At 41.0% G+C, this 25,083-nt stretch overlaps 1 protein-coding gene across 1 annotated transcript in view; it reads right to left on the bottom strand.

Annotated features, from left to right (window-relative positions):
• LOC136943733 (CUB and sushi domain-containing protein 3-like) overlaps positions 1 to 25,083 on the bottom strand; it is a 384,366-nt gene that overhangs the window by 145,931 nt on the left and 213,352 nt on the right. Inside the window, exons 42-46 of the mRNA XM_067237158.1 lie at positions 19,540 to 19,728; positions 18,518 to 18,695; positions 12,455 to 12,600; positions 11,982 to 12,062; positions 11,450 to 11,563 (exon numbers count right to left, since the gene is read on the bottom strand). Coding sequence (XP_067093259.1) covers positions 11,450 to 11,563; positions 11,982 to 12,062; positions 12,455 to 12,600; positions 18,518 to 18,695; positions 19,540 to 19,728 — 708 coding nt within the window. The remainder of the gene's footprint in view (positions 1 to 11,449; positions 11,564 to 11,981; positions 12,063 to 12,454; positions 12,601 to 18,517; positions 18,696 to 19,539; positions 19,729 to 25,083) is intronic.

The following is a 25,083-nucleotide window of genomic DNA, read 5'->3' as shown; positions in this document are numbered from 1 at the left end:
CACGAACCAGTGCACTGAAATTTGTCATTTTATGTATTGGGCTATGTTAAAATGTTTCTCCAATCTGCAGATTGAAAATACAACCAGAACTCAATTAAACTTAGTCTTTCCGTTAGTGAAAAAGCGGACTAAAACCCTTTCTTCAACAAATATTCAATAGGGTGTGCCCACGCCTTCGGCGAGCACAACCATTGTTCTCTCACATATATATTTATTATTTTTATTGTTTCTTTTTGCGCCCCTAAGGATCCGTCAATATTTGGACTACATAGACAACGTTGGTGTCAAACGTTTTGTCTTGGTAGCGATCGAGTTGCTTGTATTTTTATTTACGTTCTGTTGCACGGTTTAGGCTGAACTTGTGCATTGCGTCCACAAAGGGTACTCAGTGCCAACGTCACAACGTCAGCACACGTTAGCAACGACGCATGGATACAACGTGCATAGATGTGCTGTTGCACAGCGAGTATCGTATCGTGCCGTGGTGTACTAGCAGCATCATACATGTACATTTAAGCAAATCAAGATGTGCATGTATAGTAAGTAATGTCACATTAAAGAATGTATTTAAACTCAAGCTTGTGTGGTGCGTCGCCGGCTTCAGTGCCACAGCCTAAACTTTATGTCAAAAGAAACATTCTCATTTCCGGCGCTTTCTAACAATCCCCTCACTCAGTGAAGTTTGGCTAGCTACCGCAACTAGCTTCCTCGTAGCAAACTTCTTTTGAATTAGCCAATTCTCCCTAAATGGATGTCAAGCTTATTTATGCTTTTGGGGGCATATTTTCAGTTAGCAGATGGTACTGTTTGAAATCCATCTGAAATACTGCCGGTGACAACGTTGATACTGTGACAGACCTCCACCCTGTGTTCGAATGCTATGTCAAGAAGAGATGCAGTAAAATACACATTGTGCTCATGTCAAATTAACCCACAAACAGGCAGCTACATTACAGTAGCTTGTTTCAAAGGGGGTTCTTAATGAATTATATGAGTAGGCTAAATGTTGGAAAAATTTCACTAGAAGAGAAAAACTTAAGGGGACGGACCCACCTGCAACCGACGCAAGCAACCACACCCTACAATTTCCCCAGAAATTGTACCCTCTCTAGTTCAATTATACAGTTTGGTCCGAATTTGAGCATTGGCGAAACTGAAGGTGTCAGAATAAATACAAAACACGCGTCAAAGTTGTCATGTGTGAGTCTGGCCAATCATGAAATAGCTGTGTCATTAGAACCCATGCAGTTACTCTTGAGAAAATGGGCTTGGCTACACAGCCGGCTGCTCTCGAATCGATCTCACAGTACTTTGATGGATACGTCACAGTGACCTAGCCTCGGCGCTGTCTCAAGTCGGACAAAAAGCTAACCAGAATTCACTGCTTCAAGTCAGCCGGCTGCAGCGCTGCATGAAGTCGAACACACCCAATGTCTAATATGGGGAGAACTTTTACATTTTTGTTTTATTTTTTTATTATTCAGATCAAATACAAACAATCCAGGCACTTTAACATTAATTTCCATACCAATGAATACATTTACTGCCTCAGTTTGAACAAGAACAAAACCAATAGACAGATATAGATAATACTTGACAACGAATAACAAAAACAATACTTACTTTAAAATCATAACTACATAACAAACACAAAGACAAATAATATTACAAATATGGGGAGAACTGCCACTCGGGGAAACTTCCGGGTTCTGAACTGGTTGCAGTTCCTCTCTGGTTTCATATGAGGGCGCTCACAGGCGAGTGCAGAATGAATGGAGGTCTATGGAGCTATACCCCTCAAAATCCACTTTTCTCAGGATAAATTTTTTTGTCTAGTAATTTGAATATTGCATTCGAAAGGGGAGGCAAAGAAAATACACACTGCTGGGTGTTAGATTTTGTCGTTGCTTTTTGGTTATAGATCAGGGGTCACCAAACTGTGCCCGCGGGCACCAGGTCGCCCCCAAGGACCACATGAGTCGCCGGCAGGCCTGTTCTAAAAATAGCACAAATAACCGGTGTGCATGGATATTTAGCCACCTTTGTTGGCTAAATAAAAAATTTCATTTTTTTCTGTTGCTATTCTTTTTGGATCACACTTGCATTTATATAGAAAATTACAATATCTTAAAATTAAAATAAATGCTTTTATTGATAAAAGTAAAAACCAGTATTGTGCGCCGACAAACACTTCACTACGTGTCACAAAAGCTACCATGCTAACTACCCATTGGGTAGCGCGCTACGGGCAGAAAAAGCAACATAGTTCATGATTTGTTAAAAGGGTTTGTGAGTGGCTAGTGAAAATGGGAAATGTTTCCTATGAAATGTTGTGGAAATTAGCATCTGAAAATTTTAACAATTGCTAATTTGAATAGAAATACTGTTGAATATTGATATTATCTGTTTCCCACCTTGTTAAGTCAATGTTGATAATTATTGTGAGAAATCATTAACGTGATCAGTGTCTTCACATGGATGAGTATAATTAATCATTAATAATAATACATAACTAAAGGTAAACTGAGCACATTTATTATTTCAGAGAAGTGTATCAAACTGGTAGCCCTTCGTATGACTCAGTACCCATGAAGTAGCTCTCAGTTTCAAAAAGGTTGGTGACCCCTGTTCTAGATACACGCTGTGATGTCGCAGCCACGTAAGGGCTGTTATCAGCGTGGGTCCAGCCACCGCCCACAAAGGACCACCGGTACCCTGGACAGCTCCTTCCGAGTTTGCACCTCTCATTACGCACGGCTGGCGAGGGATAATGAGAAGAGACACCTGCACCAAATTAGACCTCGTCAGCCGTGCCATAACCGCTACTATACTGGGCCACCTTCTCAAAGCGTCCATAGACCAACAGCGGGTGACAAACCTAGGCCAACTGACGGGAGGGTGGCTACAGACGCAACACACCGATGCACGGCGCACAGCCAGCCAGGTCCTGACCAAGATTACGGCCAACGGCTTACCTCCACACCTTTGAGGTGGTGGCGGGCCGTGAAGGCTGGCCACAGGCTGATTGGGCTAAGGTGCTTGCCCCGTTCTTGAGCGGAGAAGCCCAGCAAGCCTATTACGCCCTTATAACGGATGAAGCCGAGGACTATACGTGCCTGAAGGCAGCCGTGCTGGCTCGGGCCGGGCAATCCCCGGGAGCAGCAGCCCAACAGTATCAGACCTGGAATTATGTCCCCGGGGTTCCTCCTCCCATCCAAATGGCCCAGCTCCAGCGCATCGTATACCGTTGGCTACAACCGGAACGGCGTGGGCCTAATGGTGTCGCAGACCAGGTCGTCATGCACCGTTTCCTGAGGGGGCTCCTTCCTGCCGACCGGAGAGCGGTTGCACAGCAAGACCCCAATATGATACAGGAAATGGTCCTGCTGGCGGAGTGGGCGGAAGTGGCCAGGTCCATGACTTCCCTTCGCCCAAAGGAAAATGGAACCCCCATGGGCCCTAGGACGCCACCACTCAGACCAAACCCCCCATGCAGCCCAAAGATGACGCCGAGCCGATCCCCTTCCCGGTCTTACCCCTTAGACGAGCCTATGCCAACCGACTCTGGGGCCAGGAGCCCCAGACCGAGTCAGCGTCCCTGGGAGGTGGGCTGTACGCTGCACGGAGAATCCCACGAGGGGGCGCCCTTGGTCAAGATACAAGAAAGACCGGTTCAAGCTCTTCTAGACACCGGCAGTTCAATATCCCTGGTGCGCCCCTCGCTGCTACCGCGGGGGCAGCGGATCGAAGGCTCGCTGCCGGTTTCCTGTGTTCATGGTGACACCCGGGAGGTCCCTGCAACGGCACTCGAGGTTTCAGGCCGGCCAGGCAGATGGACCCTGCGAGTGGGCTCCCGGTTCCGTTTCTCCTCGGCTGGGATCGGCCAGGCTTCGAAGAACTACTGCGCAACCCCAAGCCCCCCCGTGCCCTGGCCCATCAGTAGTGTCCTACCTGGCGGAAGAAGAGGAAGCAGATGGCGAAGGTGAGCCTGACATGTCCCTTATCCTTCTCTCTGACCTCTTCCAACAGGCCTCCCTCCGGGGTTCCTTCCAAAGGGAACAACAGGTGGAGGAGAGACTGAAGCGCTGTTGGGCACAGGTCAGGGAAATAGAAGGGAAGCCACGCGGCCCCACGCCGCTCCCTGCAACGTACTTCTCTATCTCCAACGGACTCTTGTATCACGTCACCCAAGGAGGTAAGGAGGACGTACGCCGCCTGGTGGTACCACGGGGAAAGAAAACGCTCACGGCCCTGAAGCTGGCCCATTCGCATCCCCTTGGGGGCCACTTTGGGACCTGCACCTGCGCACCTCCGTATACCACCCCCAGACAGACGGCCTGGTCGAGCGCTTTAACCAAACACTCAAGAACATGCTCAAAATAGTGGTGACGGAAGACAGCCGGGACTGGGACCTTATGATTCCATACGTTCTTTTCGCCGTAAGAGGTGCCCCAAGCGTCCACCAGATTCACTCCGTTTGAGCTGTTGTATAGCCGGCGGCCACAAGGACTTCTGGATGTTGTGAGAGAGGCCTGGGAGCCAACAGATATCCCACCTACGGACAGTGATCGAGCATGTGCGGGACATGGAGGAGAAGATCCAACGTGTACAACCAATAGTAAAGGAACACATGGAGGTGGCGCAGCGCGCCCAGCGGAGAGCTTACAACCGACCCGCCCAGCCACGAGAGTGTTCACCAACACCCACGACCGGGTGTTGGTCATGATACCAGATGCTCGGGGTAAGTTCCTCTCGGCCTGGCAAGGCCCGTACATCGTAACGGAGAAGCTGGGTCCGGTCACCTACAGGGTGCACCAGGCTGGGAAGAGAAAAGACACCCAAACCTACCATGTCAACCTGCTGAAACGCTGGGAGGAACCCGAACCCCCCCTCCCCCTCTGCTTTTGGTCTTGGGCGAAGACCTCACCCCCACACAGCGCCAGGAGGTGAGGGAACTCGTAAGCCAGCACCAAGACGTGTTTGACCCTAACCCGGGCTACACCCCACTACTACACCACAACATCGTTACCCCACCGGGAGTACGGGTCCGGTTGAAGCCGTACTGTTTACCCGAAGCCAGGAGGAGGCAGTAGCCGAAATGCGCCGTCTGAAAGTTTGAGCAAATTATGTATTTAAAATACATAAGCGCACAACCTTTGTTCTCTCACATATATATTATTGGGTGTGCTTTGCCTTCGGCAAGGGCACAACATTTGTTCTCTCACATATATATTATAATTTATTTTTTGTTTATTTTCACCCCCCTAAGGATCAGTCAATATTTGGACTACATAGACAACCTAGGTGTCAAAAGTTTCGTATTGGTAGCGATTGCGTTGGTTGTATTTTTATTTACGTTCCGTTGCATGGTTTAAGTAGAAATTGCATTTTTGTGGTGAAAAGTGAAGCTAACGGTGGCTAATTTGCTAGCCACAGTTACTGACGTTACTAACGTCACGAAAACGCGTGACTACCTGTAGCAGAACATTCGTTTCGCATCTGTTAACTTGGGGGATAGCTAGGCTAACTATAGCTTTACTGCAAGGCAGCTGCAGAAACGCCACAAGCAAAGAGGCCAGGGTGATAACCATTTACTCATTTTACGTTGTGATGTGAAACACAATTGTGAAATGTAATGTACAATATTAGCTGATATTTTTAAGGAAGTGGGCCCACATCTACGGGCAACACATACTACAGTGGTCTATGATGCATCTGTTTTCAATCGTTAAAATAAACATTCCTCACAAATACATTTTCGTTGTAGGATTTATTATGACATTACATTACAAGTAAACGATTTGTGGGTGAAATGATCATTACCTGTGGTTTCAAACCAGTGTTGCTCACTGCAACGCTGTAGCCTACGCGAGACACTACAAAAACATCTACACAGCTGTAGGAAGTCAAACGGCGACATAACATGTTCGGCACTCCCCTTACTTAAGTCTATCTAACTACTAACCTTAACTTCATTGCCACAGCCTAAACTTCAAACAATCTGTTCATGAAAATAATTATTTCAGCCTAAACCGTACAACGGGACGTTAAATCCAATTCAACCAACGCAATCGCTACCAAGACGAACACAGCAGTAGTCTACTGTACTGAAGTAGTACAATTTACTGGGGCAGCTTCTCCACACAGGGCTATATCACACTTTGCGTTGTTACTGACAATGATCGCTACCAGTGAGCTTTTTATGAAAGCGATTTTCCACTAAATAAATGTCAAGCTTATTTACGTTTTTGGGGGCATATTTTGAGTTAGCAGATGGTACTGTTTGAATCGCGATTCCATCTTCTACTGCCGGTAACGTCGTAGAATAATCTTCAAAGGGGGTTCTTTATTCATGAATGAATGCAATATGAGTAGGCTAAATGCCTGAAAATATCACGAGAAGGGAAAAACTTAAAAGGACGTTTAAGTCATAGAGATTAGGTCAATTTTTACACCAGTCTGCCAAATGTATTTGTTTTGATTCAACTATGAGGCTGCCTCTTGCAGGGGAAATGAGAAGACATCTATTTCATTCTACACTTCACTCGTATTTTAAGTTGTAAATGAGCAGCAAAAAATATATGCTTTTAAATCTATGTAATCTTTATAAATAATAAGTATGCATTTTTATATAAAATATACAGAAATATCAGTTGTAAAAATGTCATTAAAAAACGGACCCCCCTGTGCAACCGACGCAAGCAAGCACACCCTACAATTTCACCAGAAATTGTACCCTCTCTAGTTTAATGTGAAGTTACTTACTGTACTTGCAAGTCTTGAATTACTTAAATGGATGATGCTGCCAGGACTGTGCGCAACAGACTTACTACATCTACGCACGTCGTATTTATGCGTCGTTGCTAACATGTGCTGACGGTTTGACGTTAGGCTTGCACTGATTCCCTTTGGTGACAAAAGGCACTTTGTCACAAAAACTTAATTTCAACTTAAACCGTGCAACGGAACGTAAATAAAAATACAAGCAACGCAATCCCATACAAGACAAACCTTTTGACACCGGCGTTGTCTATGTAGTCCAAATATTGAGGGATCCTTAGGGGGGCGAAAATAAATAAAAAAGAATAAATATATGAGAGAGAACAAAGGTTGTGCCCTTGCCTAAGTCAAAGCACACCCAATAAATATAGCTGTAAGCAGCAATGGTGGATTCCTTCAAACATTGGGAACCATTGAAAAATGTATATTCTTCACAAATTGTCACTGTGTAGAAAACATCAACACAACAACTACCACTGCCTAAACTGACATGCAGATCAATGATTTCAACAACCATTAGAACATGGTTCTAACATTACAACAGTCTAAAGGCCGATTTATACTACTCCGACTCCGTTACGGACACACAGACGGACGGAGTTGGATGGATTCGTTGAATTTATAGTACTCCGAAGGCTGTGGGTGCTGAAAACAATTCAGAAGAGTAGGTGGCGCTGCACTGCGATGCTAGCTAGGTTATCGAAAAGTCGGAGCAAATTTACAAATTAGCCGTTTCATCATTAAAATAAGCACATTTTCACCAACTACACTGCCCATTTCTCGTCACATTTAAATTCAGATGCTGATTTACATGTACTGTTTAGCTGAAATATGAATTGTAAAAACTTACAGCAATGGCGGTCAAAGGATTTTGTTTGTCTTGTTGGTCACGGCAACCCCGCCCCTGACGCAAGTGGTTCTTAATACGGACCAATCACAGCCAAGGGGTATCCATAAAATGACGGACGGATGGACGGATACTTAGGAAAATCAGGAGGTGCACGGAGAGGGGCTCGGAGAGGGCACGGAGAGGGCGTTCCTCATCGGAGAGGGCGTTCCCTGTGTCCGTGAAAACGCAGTAGTATAATTCGGCCTTAAGGAGGAACCCTCCCTCACCAAATTGCTTTGGTCATGCTTTCTTAAAAGTCTAGTCCTTAGTTTAATTGTGCCAAAGAAGACGATAAAATGACCAAGGTGTGTTTGGTTGATTCAACTTTATAGTTCTGAAGAAGACCTTCTGTTTCTTTTAACAGTAGAATTAGCTGTGGCTAAACTAGCCACAGAATGACTACTAGTCTAGAATGGCTACTAGGCCAAGGAGTGAAGTAGGGTGCTTGGTCAGCCCAGCCTTTACAAAAACCTTCAAGTGTGTGTGTGTCTCCCCAAGCTCGCGCGTGTGTCAAGGGTTCTGTCCCCTTGTGTGTGTGTGTGAAAATTTTGAGCACGCGCGGTGAGGAGCAGAGGGAGAGAGGATTTGGGGAAAAAGCCCTAGAAATGAGCCAAGCATGCATATTTCAAATATTCACAATAAATCTACTTTTCATCTTACATTCAACTTTTTCTCAGATTTGTGAACTAAACATTCTCAAGAGACTTCATATGAACTTATGATTGAATCAGAGCATTAGTTTTTGACCGGCGATGTGTAAAGCATTATTTTAGCGTTAGCGATAAATTCGATATGCTTTATATCAATCATTTTTGGAGATATGAAGTTGCCTTTGCACATGGTAACATGTTGTAGTGTCTTCCTCGTGACATACCAAGTTTGGTGTTGATATCTCAAAGATTTGCTGATATATGATCCAATTTCCTGTTTGGTTGCTTTGCTGCCCATTTTGATTGTCTCACGTGGCCCATGTTTGGTATGGTAGTTAGTAATGGTCTGCAGTTTCAACATGCCAAATTTCACAGCTTTTTAAGGTACTGGTCTAGGGGCTGCCATTGACTCCCAGAGGACAACAATAATAATACCACCAATAACATCAGGGTTCTTGTCATAGAATTTTAGGACATAGTTACAATGTAAATTATGTGTTTCATATAGACGTGAATTTCTTATGGTATGAAGTGTAAGAGGCTGAGGCTCTGTAGGATACTTTGCTCTGTAAGGAAAGAAGTCAGATTGTCTTAAGGTATTTATGATACCTAACTAAGAAGCCAGAGGCACAGAGGTTGGGGGATTCTTGAGTTCCCGTGGCCTAAAGGGATATGTTTTAGATTAGTTAGTTGACACAGTTGCTCTGACCTTGTGGAGATTGTGTCCTGTGTTCTGTTTGTGTTTCATTAAAGGTATCTTTACTATCCTCATTTAGAGAGGGAGCTGTGACATCAAAGATCTGTGGGACACTTGGTGTGGAGTCAAACTGTCACTGAGTAGTGCTGGCCAATCACAGAGACCGCTATATTGATTGATTGAACATCTAGAAGATCCTCTGTTCTCAGTTCAATATAAGGCAGTGTTTTATGAACGTTCTCTATCACTCTACCGAACGACCTGTAGTATGTCCTTCGGTCATGACTGATCAGAGTACTCTGTTAATTCTTAATTTGTACAAACTAAATAAATTGTATTGAAACCGCCATTCTTGACTGTTCAGATCTACACAGTGCCACTAGAATTTTCTTTCACAGTTCTCCTACCGGAGGAACAATCAGATTTGATATCCCATTGGTAAGTCTGCAGCATGATTTTTTCTATACAGTGACAATTTGTGAAGAATATAAATGTTTCAATGGTTCGCAATGTTTGGAGGAATCCGCCATTGCTGCTTGCAGCTATATTTATTATTATTATTATTAGGATTCCTCCGTCAGGAGGAAACCTATTCTTATTGTTAGTTTTATTATTAGGATTCCTCCTGACGGAGGAACCCTAATCAAACTTAAGAATCTTAATAAGAAAAGGTAGAAACATCCAAGGTGGCTTTGCAGCTTCACTGCTTGGCCACCAATAGTGTTCCTCAATGTAAAATTGCAAAGACTTTGAATATCTCATAATCTACAGTACAAAATATAATAAAATTATTCTGAGAATCTGGAGAAATCTATGTGTAAGGGACAAGGGGGAAAATAAATACTGCATGCCTGTGATCTTCAGGCACTCAGACGGCACTGTATAAAAAAATAGGCATGATTCCATGACGGAAATCATTGCATGGGCTCAGAAACACCTCCAGAACTCCTTGTCTGTGCACACAGTTTGCCTTGCCCTCCACAAATGCAGGCTTAAGCTCTAATCATGCAAAGAAGAAGCCATTTGTTAACATGATCCAGAAACACTGCCATCTTCTCTGGCCTAAAGCTCATTTAAAATGGACTGAGGCAAAGTGGGAAAACTGCGTCCTACGGACTAGAGGAGAGAAACCATCCGGTTTGTTATTAGCACTCAGTTCAAAAGCCTGCATTTCTTATGGTATGGGGGTGCATAAGTGCCTATAGAATGGGCGCTTGCACATCTGGAAAGGAACCATCAATGCTGACAGGTATGGGTTTTAGAGGAACATTTGCTTCCATCCGACTGTCTTTTTCAGGGAAGGCCTTGCATATTTCAGCAAGACAATGCTAAACCACAAACTGTGTCTGTCACAACAGCATGACTTCATAGTAAAATAGTTTGAGTACTGAACTGGCCTGCCTGCAGTCCAGACCTCACCAGACCACCAGTTGAAAACATTTTGTGGATCATGAAACGAAAAATATGACAAAGAAGACCCAGGACCGTTGAGCAGAAAGAACCCTGTATCAGACACAAAAGGTACAACATTGCTCTCCCACAACTCCAGCAAGTGGTCTCCTCAGTTCCCAGACAGATACAGACTGTTATTAAAAGAAGAGGGGATGCTACAGAGTGGTAAACATAGCCTTGTCCCAACTTTTTCGAGATGTGTTGCTTCCATCAAATTCAAAATAACCTTATTTTTTCCTTAAAATGGTACATCTCCTCAGTTTAAACATTGTATATGTTTTTTATGTTCTATTGTGAATAACATATGGGTTTATGAGATTTGCAAATCATTGTATTCTATTTTTTATTTTACACGTCCCAACTTTTGGGAACCCCAACTGGAATTGGGGTTGTACTACACATAACAATATATAATCTTGGAAGGATGCCCCTGAAAATAATGTGTACTGTGTGTGTGCGTGTGTAATTGTGTGGATGAGAGAGTGTAAAGTGGGTTCTTAGTTCCTACCTGACTGACTGCATGTGTACTAAGCATCCCTTGTTGGCAAAATACTGTAACAAGTTTTGTCATTCACATAGCAATTTCACTGAACTGAATTTGGCATCAACAACATGACTTTGAATACCTTATTCTAGACCAATACATGGTTTTGGCATTAACATGCCTCCCGAGACTACTGCTTACACTACTTCTGTTTTGATTAAAAAGAGACTAAAATACAATTTTAATTGACTTAAACTAGACTAAATGTCATCAGTTTTCGTCGACTAAAACTAGATGAAAATAGACATGCATAAGTCTGAATAAAATAAGACTAAAATGCTCAGATTTTTTGTCAACTGAAACTTGACTAGACTAAAAAGAGTATGAACATGACTAAAATTAATAAAAACTCAAATGACAGCTTGACACAAAGACTAGACTAAAACTAAAATTAAAACAGGCCGCCAAATAACACTAGTGGTAGGTGTGAAACCAACCATGGCAGACAGGTGGGGGCCCGTCCATCTGTAGCCTCTCGCCCAGCCTGCAGGTCAGGATCTCACTGCCCAGTAAGGTGAACCCTGGCAGACAGGAGTACCTGATGATGTCCCCTGTGGATTAAGCATAGTAGCTTGTTGTTAGCACTCAGGTTTGTTGGCCTCAACCACAATTACACTGAGGTCATCAACAAGACACTATATAATGAAGCCAGACAAGTGGGGGTGTGATGCAGATATTTAAAAGAAATCCACACAGAGTTGGATGTATGTCTGCCCGTATGGAAAACTTGGTGTTCTGATAACCTGGAAAATTCCTTCTGTGCATTTCTCCAGCTAGTCATAACGTGCTAAACAACATGTCAATAAAATAATAGATAAATAAACAAATGCCTGACAATGAATCACTTCACTTTATATAAAAGCGTCAGCTAAACTAAATCAATACAATACAAATATTTTCATAAAAGACAGGCAAGTCCCAAACCAACCAATTAACAAATGCATAAAACAGTACATAAATGTGGTTAACCTATTTCAAACTTGTCATCATCGGTGAGGACATCCGCATTGGCTACAGACGGGGGTGCCTGGCAGACCCTTAGCTGGTAGACTGAAGATAAAACCAAACATGGACGTTAACTCAAGCCAGTTTGAATAGCTGCATCCACAATAGGCAATAAATTGTCAGCTATCACAGAACACGATCATCAAAAAATAAATGGTAGTTCACTTGAGATCATAGATACTTAACAAATTAACTTTTTAATTGACTTTTTAAATTGCGTAGTGCATAAATTAAATTGATTATTTAAAACCGGAGACGATTAAAAACAATCTCATGTGGTGTTTGGGGAGGGGCGGCTAGTTCTAGTTCATCAAACACAATGGAACGATCAAATTCAATCTATATTTTTCCAAATCTGTAGACACAGAAGTCAAAGAGCAACACGTGTAATGAGTAACAGTCACTAAATCTAGAGCACTTCTTCTGAGGACACACACCATGGAAACTGAGGATGAAAAAGCCGCTATTGCTAAAATCGCTGTGGAACTTAATGAGGATTTGATTGGCGGTCGTGTAGACTCCATCCTGGGTGGAGCTTCCACTGAATTGGCCAATCTGAGGTGAGCCTTGGTCTGGACCATCCCTGTTGAGACAAGACCAAGCACAGAAGACAAAGAAAAAAGGGAACTTATGAAACTTTTGGAAATGGAGCACAAAAATATAGCTTTATTTCTTCACTGTTAGTGTCAAATATTGGTATATCCAAAGGAAACAACCAAAGAACTAGAGAGGGTACAATTTCTGGGGAAATTGTAGGGTGTGCTTGCTTGCGTCGGTTGCACAGGGGTCCGTTTTTTAATGACATTTTTACAACTGATATTTCTGTATATTTTATATAAAAATGCATAGGGCCTACTGGTAACACTTTAACACTGGTAACACTTTATAATAAGTCAACGCTTTTTGGCATTTACAAAGTGTTAACTAATAGTTAGTTAATCCTTTATAAAACATTTTGAAACATTAACAATACATTATTATATAGTTAATAAGCTTATTATTAAATGCTATGTTAATAATTACATTTACATTTAGTCATTTAGCAGACGCTCTTATCCAGAGCGACTTACAGTAAGTACAGGGACATTCCCCCGAGGCAAGTAGGGTGAAGTGTCTTGCCCAAGGACACAACGTCAGTTGGCATGACCGGGAATCGAACTAGCGACCTTCGGATTACTAGCCCGACTCCCTCACCGCTCAGCCACCTGACTCCACTAATAAACACTGTTAAACATTATGGATTTGATTCATAATACAATTCATAAGGTGTTTGATAACTGCATTACCATACTTTATAGACAGCTTGTTAATATAGTTGCAAACCAGTTGTTTATAATCTGTTAATGGTACATGAGCTGGTATAGAAAGCATTAGCAAATGGTGAACAAACCATTTACATTACCTTTACAAAGCATGAGTAAATAACTAACAACATATTTACTTATGTCTTTAATTAATGTACGCCAAGTCGAATACATGATGTACACTAATACTTAGCAGATGTCTTAACAACTATTTTATAAAGACTTACTAATGATGCAACTTGTGATTAGTAATGCAAGTTATAAAGCATTTACTAACTGTTAGTTAAGGCTTTTGTGTTATTTATTAAGGTGTTCTTGTCCATTCTCAAACCTCACATTCACAAAGGTATCATAACAACTATTTTATAAACACTTACTAATGATGCAACTTGTGATTAGTAATGCAAGTTATAAAGCATTTACTAACTGTTAGTTAACGCTTTTGCGTGACCTAATCTAAAGTGTGAACTATCTATGCCTTATTAAACATTTATAAGTTATTTATTAAGGTATTCTTGTCCATTCTCGAACCTCACATTCACAAAGGCTGAACATCAGTTTCTCAAAACGAAACAGACACAACACAATGTGATACACAAAATTACTATTTTATTGAAGTAATGACAGGCATGTGTCTTACTAACTACAGTACTAACTTAGCTCTACTAGCCGAGAGTGACAGCGGTCGATACGTTATAACCTCAGTTTGATATTTCCCGGCATGACCGAACGGTCGAGGTTAGTAAGTTGTTTATTATATGGCATTTTTAGCTCTTTTCATTTAAAACATGTCGTTTTGTTCAGCTCTACTCAAGTCTTCACACGGTGTGTTTCAGGTGTTAGCACCTACTAGCAACCAATCTGAAATCTGAGCAACCAAACCTAGCAATCTGCCTAGCGCTTGTCGTTTATATCTCTGTGTTCACACTTTTCTGCTCTTTTAGAAAGTTAATAATTTCCTTGTCGCTGTTGATGTCTTCATTGTCATCTGGATAGTAAAACTCCTCGATCTCGCTCATTTTGAAGATGACATCAGCGGAGGGCAATAAGAATACGTATCAGACCGCAGGTCAATACGCGCATAGAATATAAAGACTTAATACGGGGCTGGCATGACTACCCATTAGCCAATCAGAACGCTCGTACTGTTGTTGCAATTGAACCAATATGCTGTTCTTATTGGTTCAGAAGACGTTCTCAAAAGAGTTGTTGATATGTTGCCTTGGAGATGTAGTGACGTCACCAGTACAAGTGCAGCTGATTGCTCTGACAAGATGGCGTCTGCTCCAGATTCGCCGTGTTTGATTTGGGATCTTCCCACGTATTGTTGTAGTATATAAGAAACCAAATGTTTACTCTTCGACAGGTCAGCAAACGCTTTGTCGCCTCAATTTGTTAAAACGATTTGTTTGTTTGTAACCCTCGACCTACGGTCTCGGTTAACAAACGTTTTAACAAATCTCTGCTTTCAAAGGCGTTTGCAGACCTGTCGAGGAGTAGCTAAACATTTGCAGTTTATTACAGCCATTTAAAAAATAAATAATACAGCTTTGGGTAACCAACTTTTATACCAATTCTACTGTATTGCTTCTTAATGGAAATAAAATACTATTTTATTACCCAGGTAAATAAATTAACAGCTATTTCTTCTAAAAAACAAAAACACAACATCTATAGGCCTATAGTCTTTCTATAAATGCTTAATAAGGCATAAATAGTTCACACTTTAGATTAGGTCACGCAAAAGCCTTAACTAACAGTTAGTAAATGCTTTATAACTTGCATTACTAATCACAAGTTGCATCATTAGTAAGTCTTTATAAAATAGTTGTTAAGATATCTGCAAAGCATAGTGTACATCCTGTATTCGACTTGGCATACATTAATTAAAGACATAAGTAAATATGTTGTTAGTTATTTACTCATGCTTTATAAAGGTAATGTAAATGGTTTGTTCACCATTTGCTAATGCTTTCTATACCAGCTCATGTACCATTAACACCTTTTAAACTCCTGGTTTGCAACTATATTAACAAGCTGTCTATAAAGTATGATAATGCAGTTATCAAACACCTTATGAATTGTATTATGAATAAAATACATAATTTTTAACTGTGTTTATTAATGATCAACATAGTGTTTAATAATAAGCTTATTAACTATTTAATAATGTATTGTTAATGTTTCAAAATGTTTTATAAAGGATTAACTAACTATTAGTTAACACTTTGTAAATGCCAAAAAGCGTTGACTTATTATAAAGTGTTACTCATTTACAACTCAAAATACGAGTTAAGTGTAGAATGAAATATGATGTCTTCTCATTTCCCCTGCAAGAGGCAGCATCATAGCTGAATCAACGAATACATTTGGCAGACCGGTGTAAAAATTGACCTAATCTCTATGACTTAAACGTCCTTTTAAGTTTTCCCTTCTCGTGATATTTTCAGGCATTTAGCCTACTCATATTGCATTCATTCATTAATAAAGAACCCCCTTTGAAGATTATTCTACGACGTTACCGGCAGTAGAAGATGGAATCGCGATTCAAACATTACCATCTGCTAACTGAAAAAATGCCCCCAAAAACGTAAATAATCTTGACATTTATGTAGTGGAAAATCGCTCATTCATAAAAAGCTCACTGGTAGCGATCATTGTCAGTAACAACGCCAAATGCGATATAGCCCTGTGTGGAGAAGCTGCCCCGGTAAATTGTACTACTACGGTACAGTACTAGACTACTGCTGTGTTCGTCTTGGTAGCGATTGCGTTGGTTGAATTGGATTTAACGTTCCGTTGTACGGTTTAGGCTGAAATTAATTATTTTCATGAACAGATTGACAACGTTTAGGCTGTGGCAATGAAGTTCAGGTTAGTAGTTAGATAGACTTTTGATTTAAGTAAGGGGAGTGCCGAACATTTTCTGTCGCCGTTTGACTTCCTAAACAGCTGTGTACTGTAGCTAGATGTTTTTGTAGTGTGTCTCGCGTAAGCTACAGCGTTGCAGTGAGCTACACTGGTTTGAAACCACAGGTAATGGTAATTTCACCAACAAATCGTTTTCTAATGTCAGAATAAATCCTACAACGAAAATGTATATGTGAGGAATGTTTATTTTAAGGATTGAAAACAGATAACGCTACATCATAGACCACTGTAGTATGTGTTGCCCGGGAAACACAGGCTAATGTCATGATGCTAATACTTCAGTGAAATAGTAGACTACTGTTTCCGAAAGTAGATGTACTTCCTTAATAATATCAGCTTATATTGTACATTACACATCACAATTGTGTGTCATATCACAAAGTAAAATGAGTAAATAGTTATCACCCTGGCCTCTTTTCTTGTGGCGTTTCTGCAGCTGCCTTGCAGTAAAGCTATAGTTAGCCTAGCTATCCCCCAAGTTAACAGATGCGAAACGAATGTTCTGCCAAAGGTAGTCACGCGTGTTTTCGTGACATTAGTGCAGACCGGTGTAAAAATTGACCTAATCTCTATGATTTAAACGTCCTTTTAAGTTTTTCCCTTCTCATGATATTTTCAGGCATTTAGCCTACTCATATTGCATTCATTCATGAATAAACAACCCCTTTGAAGATTATTCTACGACGTTACCCGGCAGTAGAAGATGGAATCGCGATTCAAACGGTACCATCTGCTAACTGAAAATATGCCCCCCAAAACGTAAATAAGCTTGACATTTATTTAGTGGAAAATTGCTCATTCATAAAAAGCTCACTGGTAGCGATCATTGTCAGTAACAACGCAAAATGCGATACAGCCCTGTGTGGAGAAGCTGCCCCGGTAAATTGTACTACTACGGTACAGTACTAGACTACTGCTGTGTTCGTCTTGGTAGCGATTGCGTTGGTTGAATTGGATTTAACGTTCCGTTGTACGGTTTAGGCTGAAATTAATTATTTTCATGAACAGATTGACAACGTTTAGGCTGTGGCAATGAAGTTCAGGTTAGTAGTTAGATAGACTTTTGATTTAAGTAAGGGGAGTGCCGAACATTTTCTGTCGCCGTTTGACTTCCTAAACAGCTGTGTACTGTAGCTAGATGTTTTTGTAGTGTGTCTCGCGTAAGCTACAGCGTTGCAGTGAGCTACACTGGTTTGAAACCACAGGTAATGGTAATTTCACCAACAAATCGTTTTCTAATGTCAGAATAAATCCTACAACGAAAATGTATATGTGAGGAATGTTTATTTTAAGGATTGAAAACAGATAACGCTACATCATAGACCACTGTAGTATGTGTTGCCCGGGAAACACAGGCTAATGTCATGATGCTAATACTTCAGTGAAATAGTAGACTACTGTTTCCGAAAGTAGATGTACTTCCTTAATAATATCAGCTTATATTGTACATTACACATCACAATTGTGTGTCATATCACAAAGTAAAATGAGTAAATAGTTATCACCCTGGCCTCTTTTCTTGTGGCGTTTCTGCAGCTGCCTTGCAGTAAAGCTATAGTTAGCCTAGCTATCCCCCAAGTTAACAGATGCTAAACGAATGTTCTGGCAAAGGTAGTCACGCGTGTTTTCGTGACGTTAGTGACGCAGTGACGTTAGTAACGTCAGTGACTGTGGCTAGCAAATTAGCCACCGTTAGCTTCACTTTTCGCCACAAAAACTTAACTGAAGCTTAAACCATGCAACGGAACGTAAATTCCAATAGAAGCAACTCAATCGCTACCAAGACGAAACTTTTGACACCTACGTTGTCTATGTAGGCCAAATATTGACTGAGTTTTAGGGGGGCAAAAAAATAAAAATAAAAAAAATAATAATAATAATATATATGTGAGAGAACAAAGGTTGTGCTCTCGCCGAAGGCTTGAGCACACCCAATAATATATATGTGAGAGAACAAAGGTTGTGCTCTCGCCGAAGGCTTGAGCACACCCAATAAACATTTCACAAGACCAGGTTACCACGTAGCACATGAAAGTGGGGAACAGTACAAGTAGTCCTAATGATCTTCTGTGATCTATGATCCTATACCCTCCTCAGGGACCCTAATAGGAGGGTTATTATTGGCAAAGCCATTGTTGAGGCCAGTGAGTGGGATTTCCTCTCTGGCAAACCATTTTCATTTTATAACTGGGCTACTTGGGGTTTTAGGTGGGGGTCTAAATGCACCTGGATTAAATGCTCTTACCAGAAAATAGAGAATCTTACCAAACAGTGATGTAGTCATATATAGGCTCAGTGTTGATGATGGTGAAGTTAATGTAGATCCCGTAGCCTGGAGGCACCCTTACACTCCACAGGCAGTCCTGAAAGTTGGGGTAGTCTGCTGGATGTCCTGGGGAATAGATGGTGCCATTCATAGACGTAACGTTTCCTCCACACAGAGCTAGACGAGAGGAGGACAAGAGGAAAGGAGATACAACCAGGGATTATGTCAAAATAAGTGGCTGAAGTTCATAATTTTTCAGGTATTGAGTACGTAGTTCAGCTGTCATTTTGAATGACTGGAGTGGAAAGTAGAATTTACCCCAAATCTAGAAAAGATGCCATGAAAGTGTCTGCCGCCCTTGAAATACCACTAGTAATAAAACTAGCTCTACTGGCAAACTGTTGTAAACCAACCATAACCATGCCTTACTTTGTAAGTGTCCATACTGCTACAATATATATTGTGGTATATTACAAAAACTCTCCAGAGACATTTCAATTGGGCTGTTATTGCATGTCGTGAATTTGTTAACAAGGAGTGATTTTAATAATAAACTCCCTTGTCATAATTGATCAGTGTCTATAAAATCCGACTTTGAACTGACAGTCAAGGCTAAGCATAGCCTCAAGTTTGCGAACCCAGAAGCTATCAAACACAACGCCCACACTACTATAAATGTAAATATAGTGTAAAAGAGACCAGAACCAATCCCATTTACAAATGAAAGAAAGTGACTCTAAGGATCAGTTTCTCTGACAAAGAAAGCATTTAGTTGTTTTAAGGCAGCCCATCAACACTAATCCAGGATCAGGTTGCCACCTGGCCAGACTGCCTTGACAAATTGGCACATTAGGCACAGCTGAACCTAGGTCGTCACACTGAGATGGTCAATCCCTCACTTAGTATACAATAATCCTACATTTGTATGCATAGTTACTCCTAGTCTTACAATGACATTCTCGATTCTATAATGACACGTCGTCAGGACACGTCTCCTCTTTGAGGATAATTATTGTTTTACCATCGCAGTGTGGCACCGGGTAATTCCAGTTCCGACTGACTCCGTGCTGACAGGTAAGCGAGGTTTCGCCCAGCAGTGTGTACCCTGGCAGACACTCGAAGGAAATGGTCATGCCCACACTGAAGTCTCTGCCAATCACAATGCCGTTGCGGAACGGCCGAGGATCAGGGCACCTCTGGAGCTCGTAGGCTGGGGACAAAACAGGAAGAACAGCCGTGAGAGAGAGGCGCAGGCAGAAAGAACTCCTTTTGTTCATTTGTTTTTTAGGGGGTCTGGAAGTGTGTGTGTACTATTTACATGAATTAACCTCACAATTGGAATTATGTGCATATTAAGTACCTCACTACATGGGAAGTGCATGTGTATTTTGTTGTTCACTAGGGTTGGGTATCGTTTGAATATTATTCTGATTCCGTTTCTGGTTCTGCTTATAGGTTCCTCAGTTTGACGTCAAAAAGGTGAAAAAAGGAGTACAAATGTTTTGGTAACAAATATATCCTGAACATTCAGAATGCCCAAACAAAGGAACAAAAAAGAGGCCATGATCCATGTTTCTCTCTGTTGTTGTGACATGTTGTGACAGAAGTCAAGATAATGTCCTAATAATGTCAGGAATCTCTGTGTATCTGTGCATCTGCGTATCTGTATTTTGAATGGGATTTTAGGGCAGCGAGTTTCCCACAATTATCTAGAGAACCGGGCACTCTGCAAAGTTCATCTTTTTCAGGTGTCCTTTTTATAATTCAATGGAGTGCAGTGCCACGATTGACGTTGTTTGGATAAGCCTTTTGACATTTCCAAAAAACAATTAGCTGCCAGTTTCATAACGGATCTTTTTCAGCCATGTTAAGCTTGCACCATACGCTTCACTAGTGCATGCAGTAGGAGGCTGTATCAGAGGCTGTATGATAACTTCAATTAATTTTGTTTAGTTCATGAACTAATGTGATGAACAAAGGCATTCGCAACGAAATGAAACTAAGTGCTTAAAGCACCGGAGTTAGTAGTAAGGAAAATAGGGAATTTCTGTTTCATAATTTTGAAGCGAAATTGCTTTTACAACCGATATGGCCAGGTTAATGCTGACTGCTGGCATAACATCAAATCAGCTGCTTTCAAAGGGGTTTCTTTATGGATGAAATGCAGAATGGCAATACAAATTGATATACTATCAGTATGGATCATTGCATTTTGTTACATAAGGTAATCTTTTTACTGATTTCAAAACTGCCTGCATATTGCAAATGTGCACAAATTCTTAACACCAAATCAACTATACATTATAATCACCAGCTGCATCACGGACATGGGCACTATTCCTACCACTTTAGCCTCCTTGGTCGAAATAACTGTACATGAAAGCGCTGTATGGTGAATTAAGCTTACAATTATGACAACTGGCTCAACCATTGTGCATGTAATGCCTTCTTTTATGAACTACATGTCTAGATTGTTGTGGTGGACATTTGGTCAACATAACATAAGCAATTGAAAATGTAGGAAACTGCAAACAAATGAAGGATACATAATTATTTGCATGAATGTACCACAGCATTGGCAATTTGTTAAAATTATGATAAATTGCTTGTATGACGTGCATAAGTGACTAGAATAGATGATGTGGAGGTTGAACAAGTTCTTCAGCAATGACAGAGAATTTCAATTGTGATCGTAGAAATATAGGTACATCACCAATTTGATCACGGGCACTATGCACTATCTATAGTTCCATTAATCTGTATTTGTGTGTTTCACTGACATCTTAATCAAGGGTAGGGCTGCAACAAACAATTATTTTGATAATCAACTAATCTAATTATTAGTAGAACGATTAGTTGACTAATCATCTATTTTTTCACTGATTAATCAGTAGGCTTTGAATGATTATTCAGCTTTTTCAATTTGTTAAAACATTGAGTTATACTTATTCTAACAAATAAATAAAACCAGGAAATCCCTTCAGCTTTTGAAAAAAATATTTTTATTGCACTTTGAGCCAACTCAACAGGTCAATCTCTTTTTGTCCAATTACTCACAGTTTTTCATTGAACATAACCCTGTTGTCTTACAAATGAAGCTCTTAATGCCGCTGCCTAATTTAAGAGATTTTTTTACATCCCTAGCTTTATGTCTGTAATGCATGTCTAACTGCTGTCTGTGAACATGTTGCTACGGTGTTACTATGCGTGAAATACTGCGTAATGCGTTTTTATCAACTGGTGTCGCTAACTGCCCATCTTGCTTAGTTCCAGCTGGAGCCTAGAGTATGTACCTGCAGAACCAGAGAGCTGCAGTTTCAGGACCGCAGTTTCAGGACTGCAGTCCTAGGACTAGGGATGGGTAATCGAGAACCGGTTTTTGTTTAGAACCGGTTCCCAGTGAATCGATTCCTTGGACTCGTTAGCAAAATTCCTTAACGATTCTGTTAACGATTCTCTGTGCCTTTGCGCATGTGCAAACTTTTATAGTCTATTCAGACAGACTGCAGCAAACATGGCAACTAGGAAGAAGCGTTATAAAGTTTGGTTGTATTTCACACGACAAAATGACAACAACGCCACTTGTAACGCGTGTAAAAAGTCTATTTCATCGAAGGGAGGAAATACAACAAATATGAAGAAGCATTTGAACACACAGCATGGAATGAAGTTACTGCAACGTCATGTGTTCGATGCATGCAGCAGCGCAGCTAACGTTCGCGCTTCATCTCTAACTATCTAAGGTAGAGCTAAACTGCTCAAAAGTGATCACAACAAGCATATTGTGTGTAGTCGATCTAGTTGTTATCTTCTGTCTCGTTGTTTGAAGCATACATTTTAGCTCCGGTATTCGTCTCCCATTAGTATTGATCTTATTGATCATTTCACGTTATCGGGGCGGCGTGTGTTATCAGCAAACGTTCGCGTGTCCCATTATTAACAGACATTTAATTCATTTAGCAAGTTGTTTAACTCAAACAACCATAACACAGTACATATGGTATACAAAGCTGCAGTCAGATTTGGCGAAATTGTTAGCTTGGATGTTATCTTTACATATAGATGGGGTCTTGATGATGATGCGCACGCAGCTTCAAGGCAGAAAGACGCGTTCAATTTCACTTTCACTGTACCTACACTTTTAATGTTCCCGCCACCCCCCATTTCTGAATAAAGTTCGACTGATCTGATTTGTTGATTTCTGTTGCTATGAAAACCAGTTTAGCCAAGCTAACTAACATTCTTTTTAGCTAGCTTGCATTATCAATGGCTAACAAAACATTAGTAAAAATAGCTTGCTAATCGAGCAGAACTTGTTAATGCAGGAGACTCAAAGACCGTAGCACGTCACTAGCATCTCGTCATATCACGCAGTCGGCGCACAGCTAGATAATCAGCTGTCAGCGCTCTTGAGTACCCAGCATGCAGTGCGGCATGTCAAAAAACGCAAAGACTTGTGGAAAATAGTTCGGTTACAACGGCCATGAGAGGTATTTCAGTTGTTGTCTTCGTTCAGTTAGATGTTTGTAACTTTATTGTTTGTTAGTTAATATAATCTTGTTGGTCACCCTGAGTGTGCATGTCGTGTAGTTTAATGGGAAGAGAGAGTTGGCCGTAGTATTATCAAATGTTTCACTCGAAAGGTGCAGGACGTGCGCTGTACCCAATCTAGTTGCCTATGAGTTAGCCTATGGTTATTAAACCTTATTGGCTTTATTTTTACATCGTTCTGATGTAACATGTGCAATTTTATGCAAGTTTACCTTGAAATGTCAACAGTTTCCTAACCTTGGTCCCAAAACTGACCAAAGCTCATACTCTGCCCTTTCTACTCATGCAATCTCATCAGCTGGTGTGTGGCAGAGAGGACAGAGAGACTGACTTGTGACCTTATGCTCATGAGTTCAAATCCCCATTCAGCCTATTGCAGGTAGTAGCATTGCTACGAGTATTATGCTAGGTTGCTAGGTAACGGAAGCTAACTAAAACTAGCTAGCTTCCGTTTTGGAAAAATAACTCACTCTGGTGGAAGCGTCGGTAATATTTAGAACTCACTCCTTAAAAGGTTAAATGTCAAATCCAACTATAAATGTATAAGAGAGAGAGTTCCAATCAAATCTGCATTTGTTTTAAACCTAGAGGTTTAAAAGGCTACCTTTGCCTAAACTGACATGCACCCACTCAGAGAACTGAGTTTCAACATCCATTTACACATTTAGTCTCTATTTGTTACTCTACTCTTAAGGCATGTTTAACTTAATGTCTGCACCTCTCTGTCACCAACTGTCTCTGGAGTGGGGGGTGGGGGCTTCACAGGGTGTCTACAGGTATAAACAAGTTAAATGTAAGACTTTTTAAGACCTTTTAATACCACTTCCAAATGAAATTAAAGACCAAACTTACGATGGAAATACAAATCAAAAGTAGAAATATACAGTAATCTTTCCAAGTAAACACTGATGTCTGTTCAATATGAACAGTATGGTAAAATGACAATAATCGGTTGAGTTTAAGAACATTGACTAAAAGTGTGTAATGCGAAAGGATAACATGTAATTGCTGTCCTAAATTAAATTATATTTACTATCACACTATGGTGGAAATGGTGGAGCAGAAACTAGCAATTCCATGAATCCCATGGAAACAAAGGCAAATGTGTGAGATGTACTGATGTGGATTAGAAATCATCCAAGAAGCAGTACTTCTCTTGAGTGGTTTTTATTCAGATGAATAATCATTGGATTCAGGTCAAAAGTCTATCACTTGAACTGGTTTCATCACTTAAGACACTCAAAGTCAGCAGCTTGGCATACTGGGACATGGAAAGGATTAAACATTTAGACTTTCATCAAAGTAAAAAATGCTGGTTTGTCCTTTTTCATCAATGTCCTCAAAAAAGCAGTCTAGAGAGCTACTGTGTCTGTGGGGTGACTGTCTCTGGAGGGCTGGCAGGCAGGGGCAAGCAGGGCCTGCAGGCAGGCAGGGCAGGCCAGCTGGATGAAGCTGTCCTGGGGTCAGGGCTGAAGAGAAGCTGTCCAGCTAGAGGGGTCTGTGTTGATCTCAGCATCCTTTATTGAACTCTGTTGAGCAGGCCTCTGCATGACCCTCCAGACCTGTCAAAGTGAAGAAAGGATCCATGTCAGTTCAGTTGTGAAAAAACTAAGCTTTTTCCATCTACACTTGACACAAACTATAGTTTTGACTGTGAAATGCAGTGGCATTACTTGAACTTGAATCCAAATGTGTTGACCCGATGGAGACCCATGCAAAGTCACTCAAAACACAGGTTCGATTCCAGGCTCTGGCAAGAGTATTTAGCTCTAAACTGGTCAATATATACACATCTGACAAAAGACCAGCTCGACCTTTGCCTGTAAACAGTGATTCTGACTGTCAGAGACCTTTAAATAGCCTGACTTACTGAAATTGGCAAAACTAGCCTGGCTAACGTAGGTCACTTTCTCAGGGCATATGACGAATGAAACAGGCTCGCCTTGAAAAATCAGATATACTGGCTATCTTTAGCAGGCCCTTGTCTACAAAAAGCAGTCCTCCCTGACGTTTT

Source organism: Osmerus mordax, chromosome 6 (assembly GCF_038355195.1).
Source record: "Osmerus mordax isolate fOsmMor3 chromosome 6, fOsmMor3.pri, whole genome shotgun sequence".
Lineage (NCBI taxonomy): Eukaryota > Metazoa > Chordata > Actinopteri > Osmeriformes > Osmeridae > Osmerus > Osmerus mordax.
The sequence above is the reverse complement of the archived record's forward strand: the minus strand, read 5'-3'. Positions and strand labels throughout refer to the sequence as shown.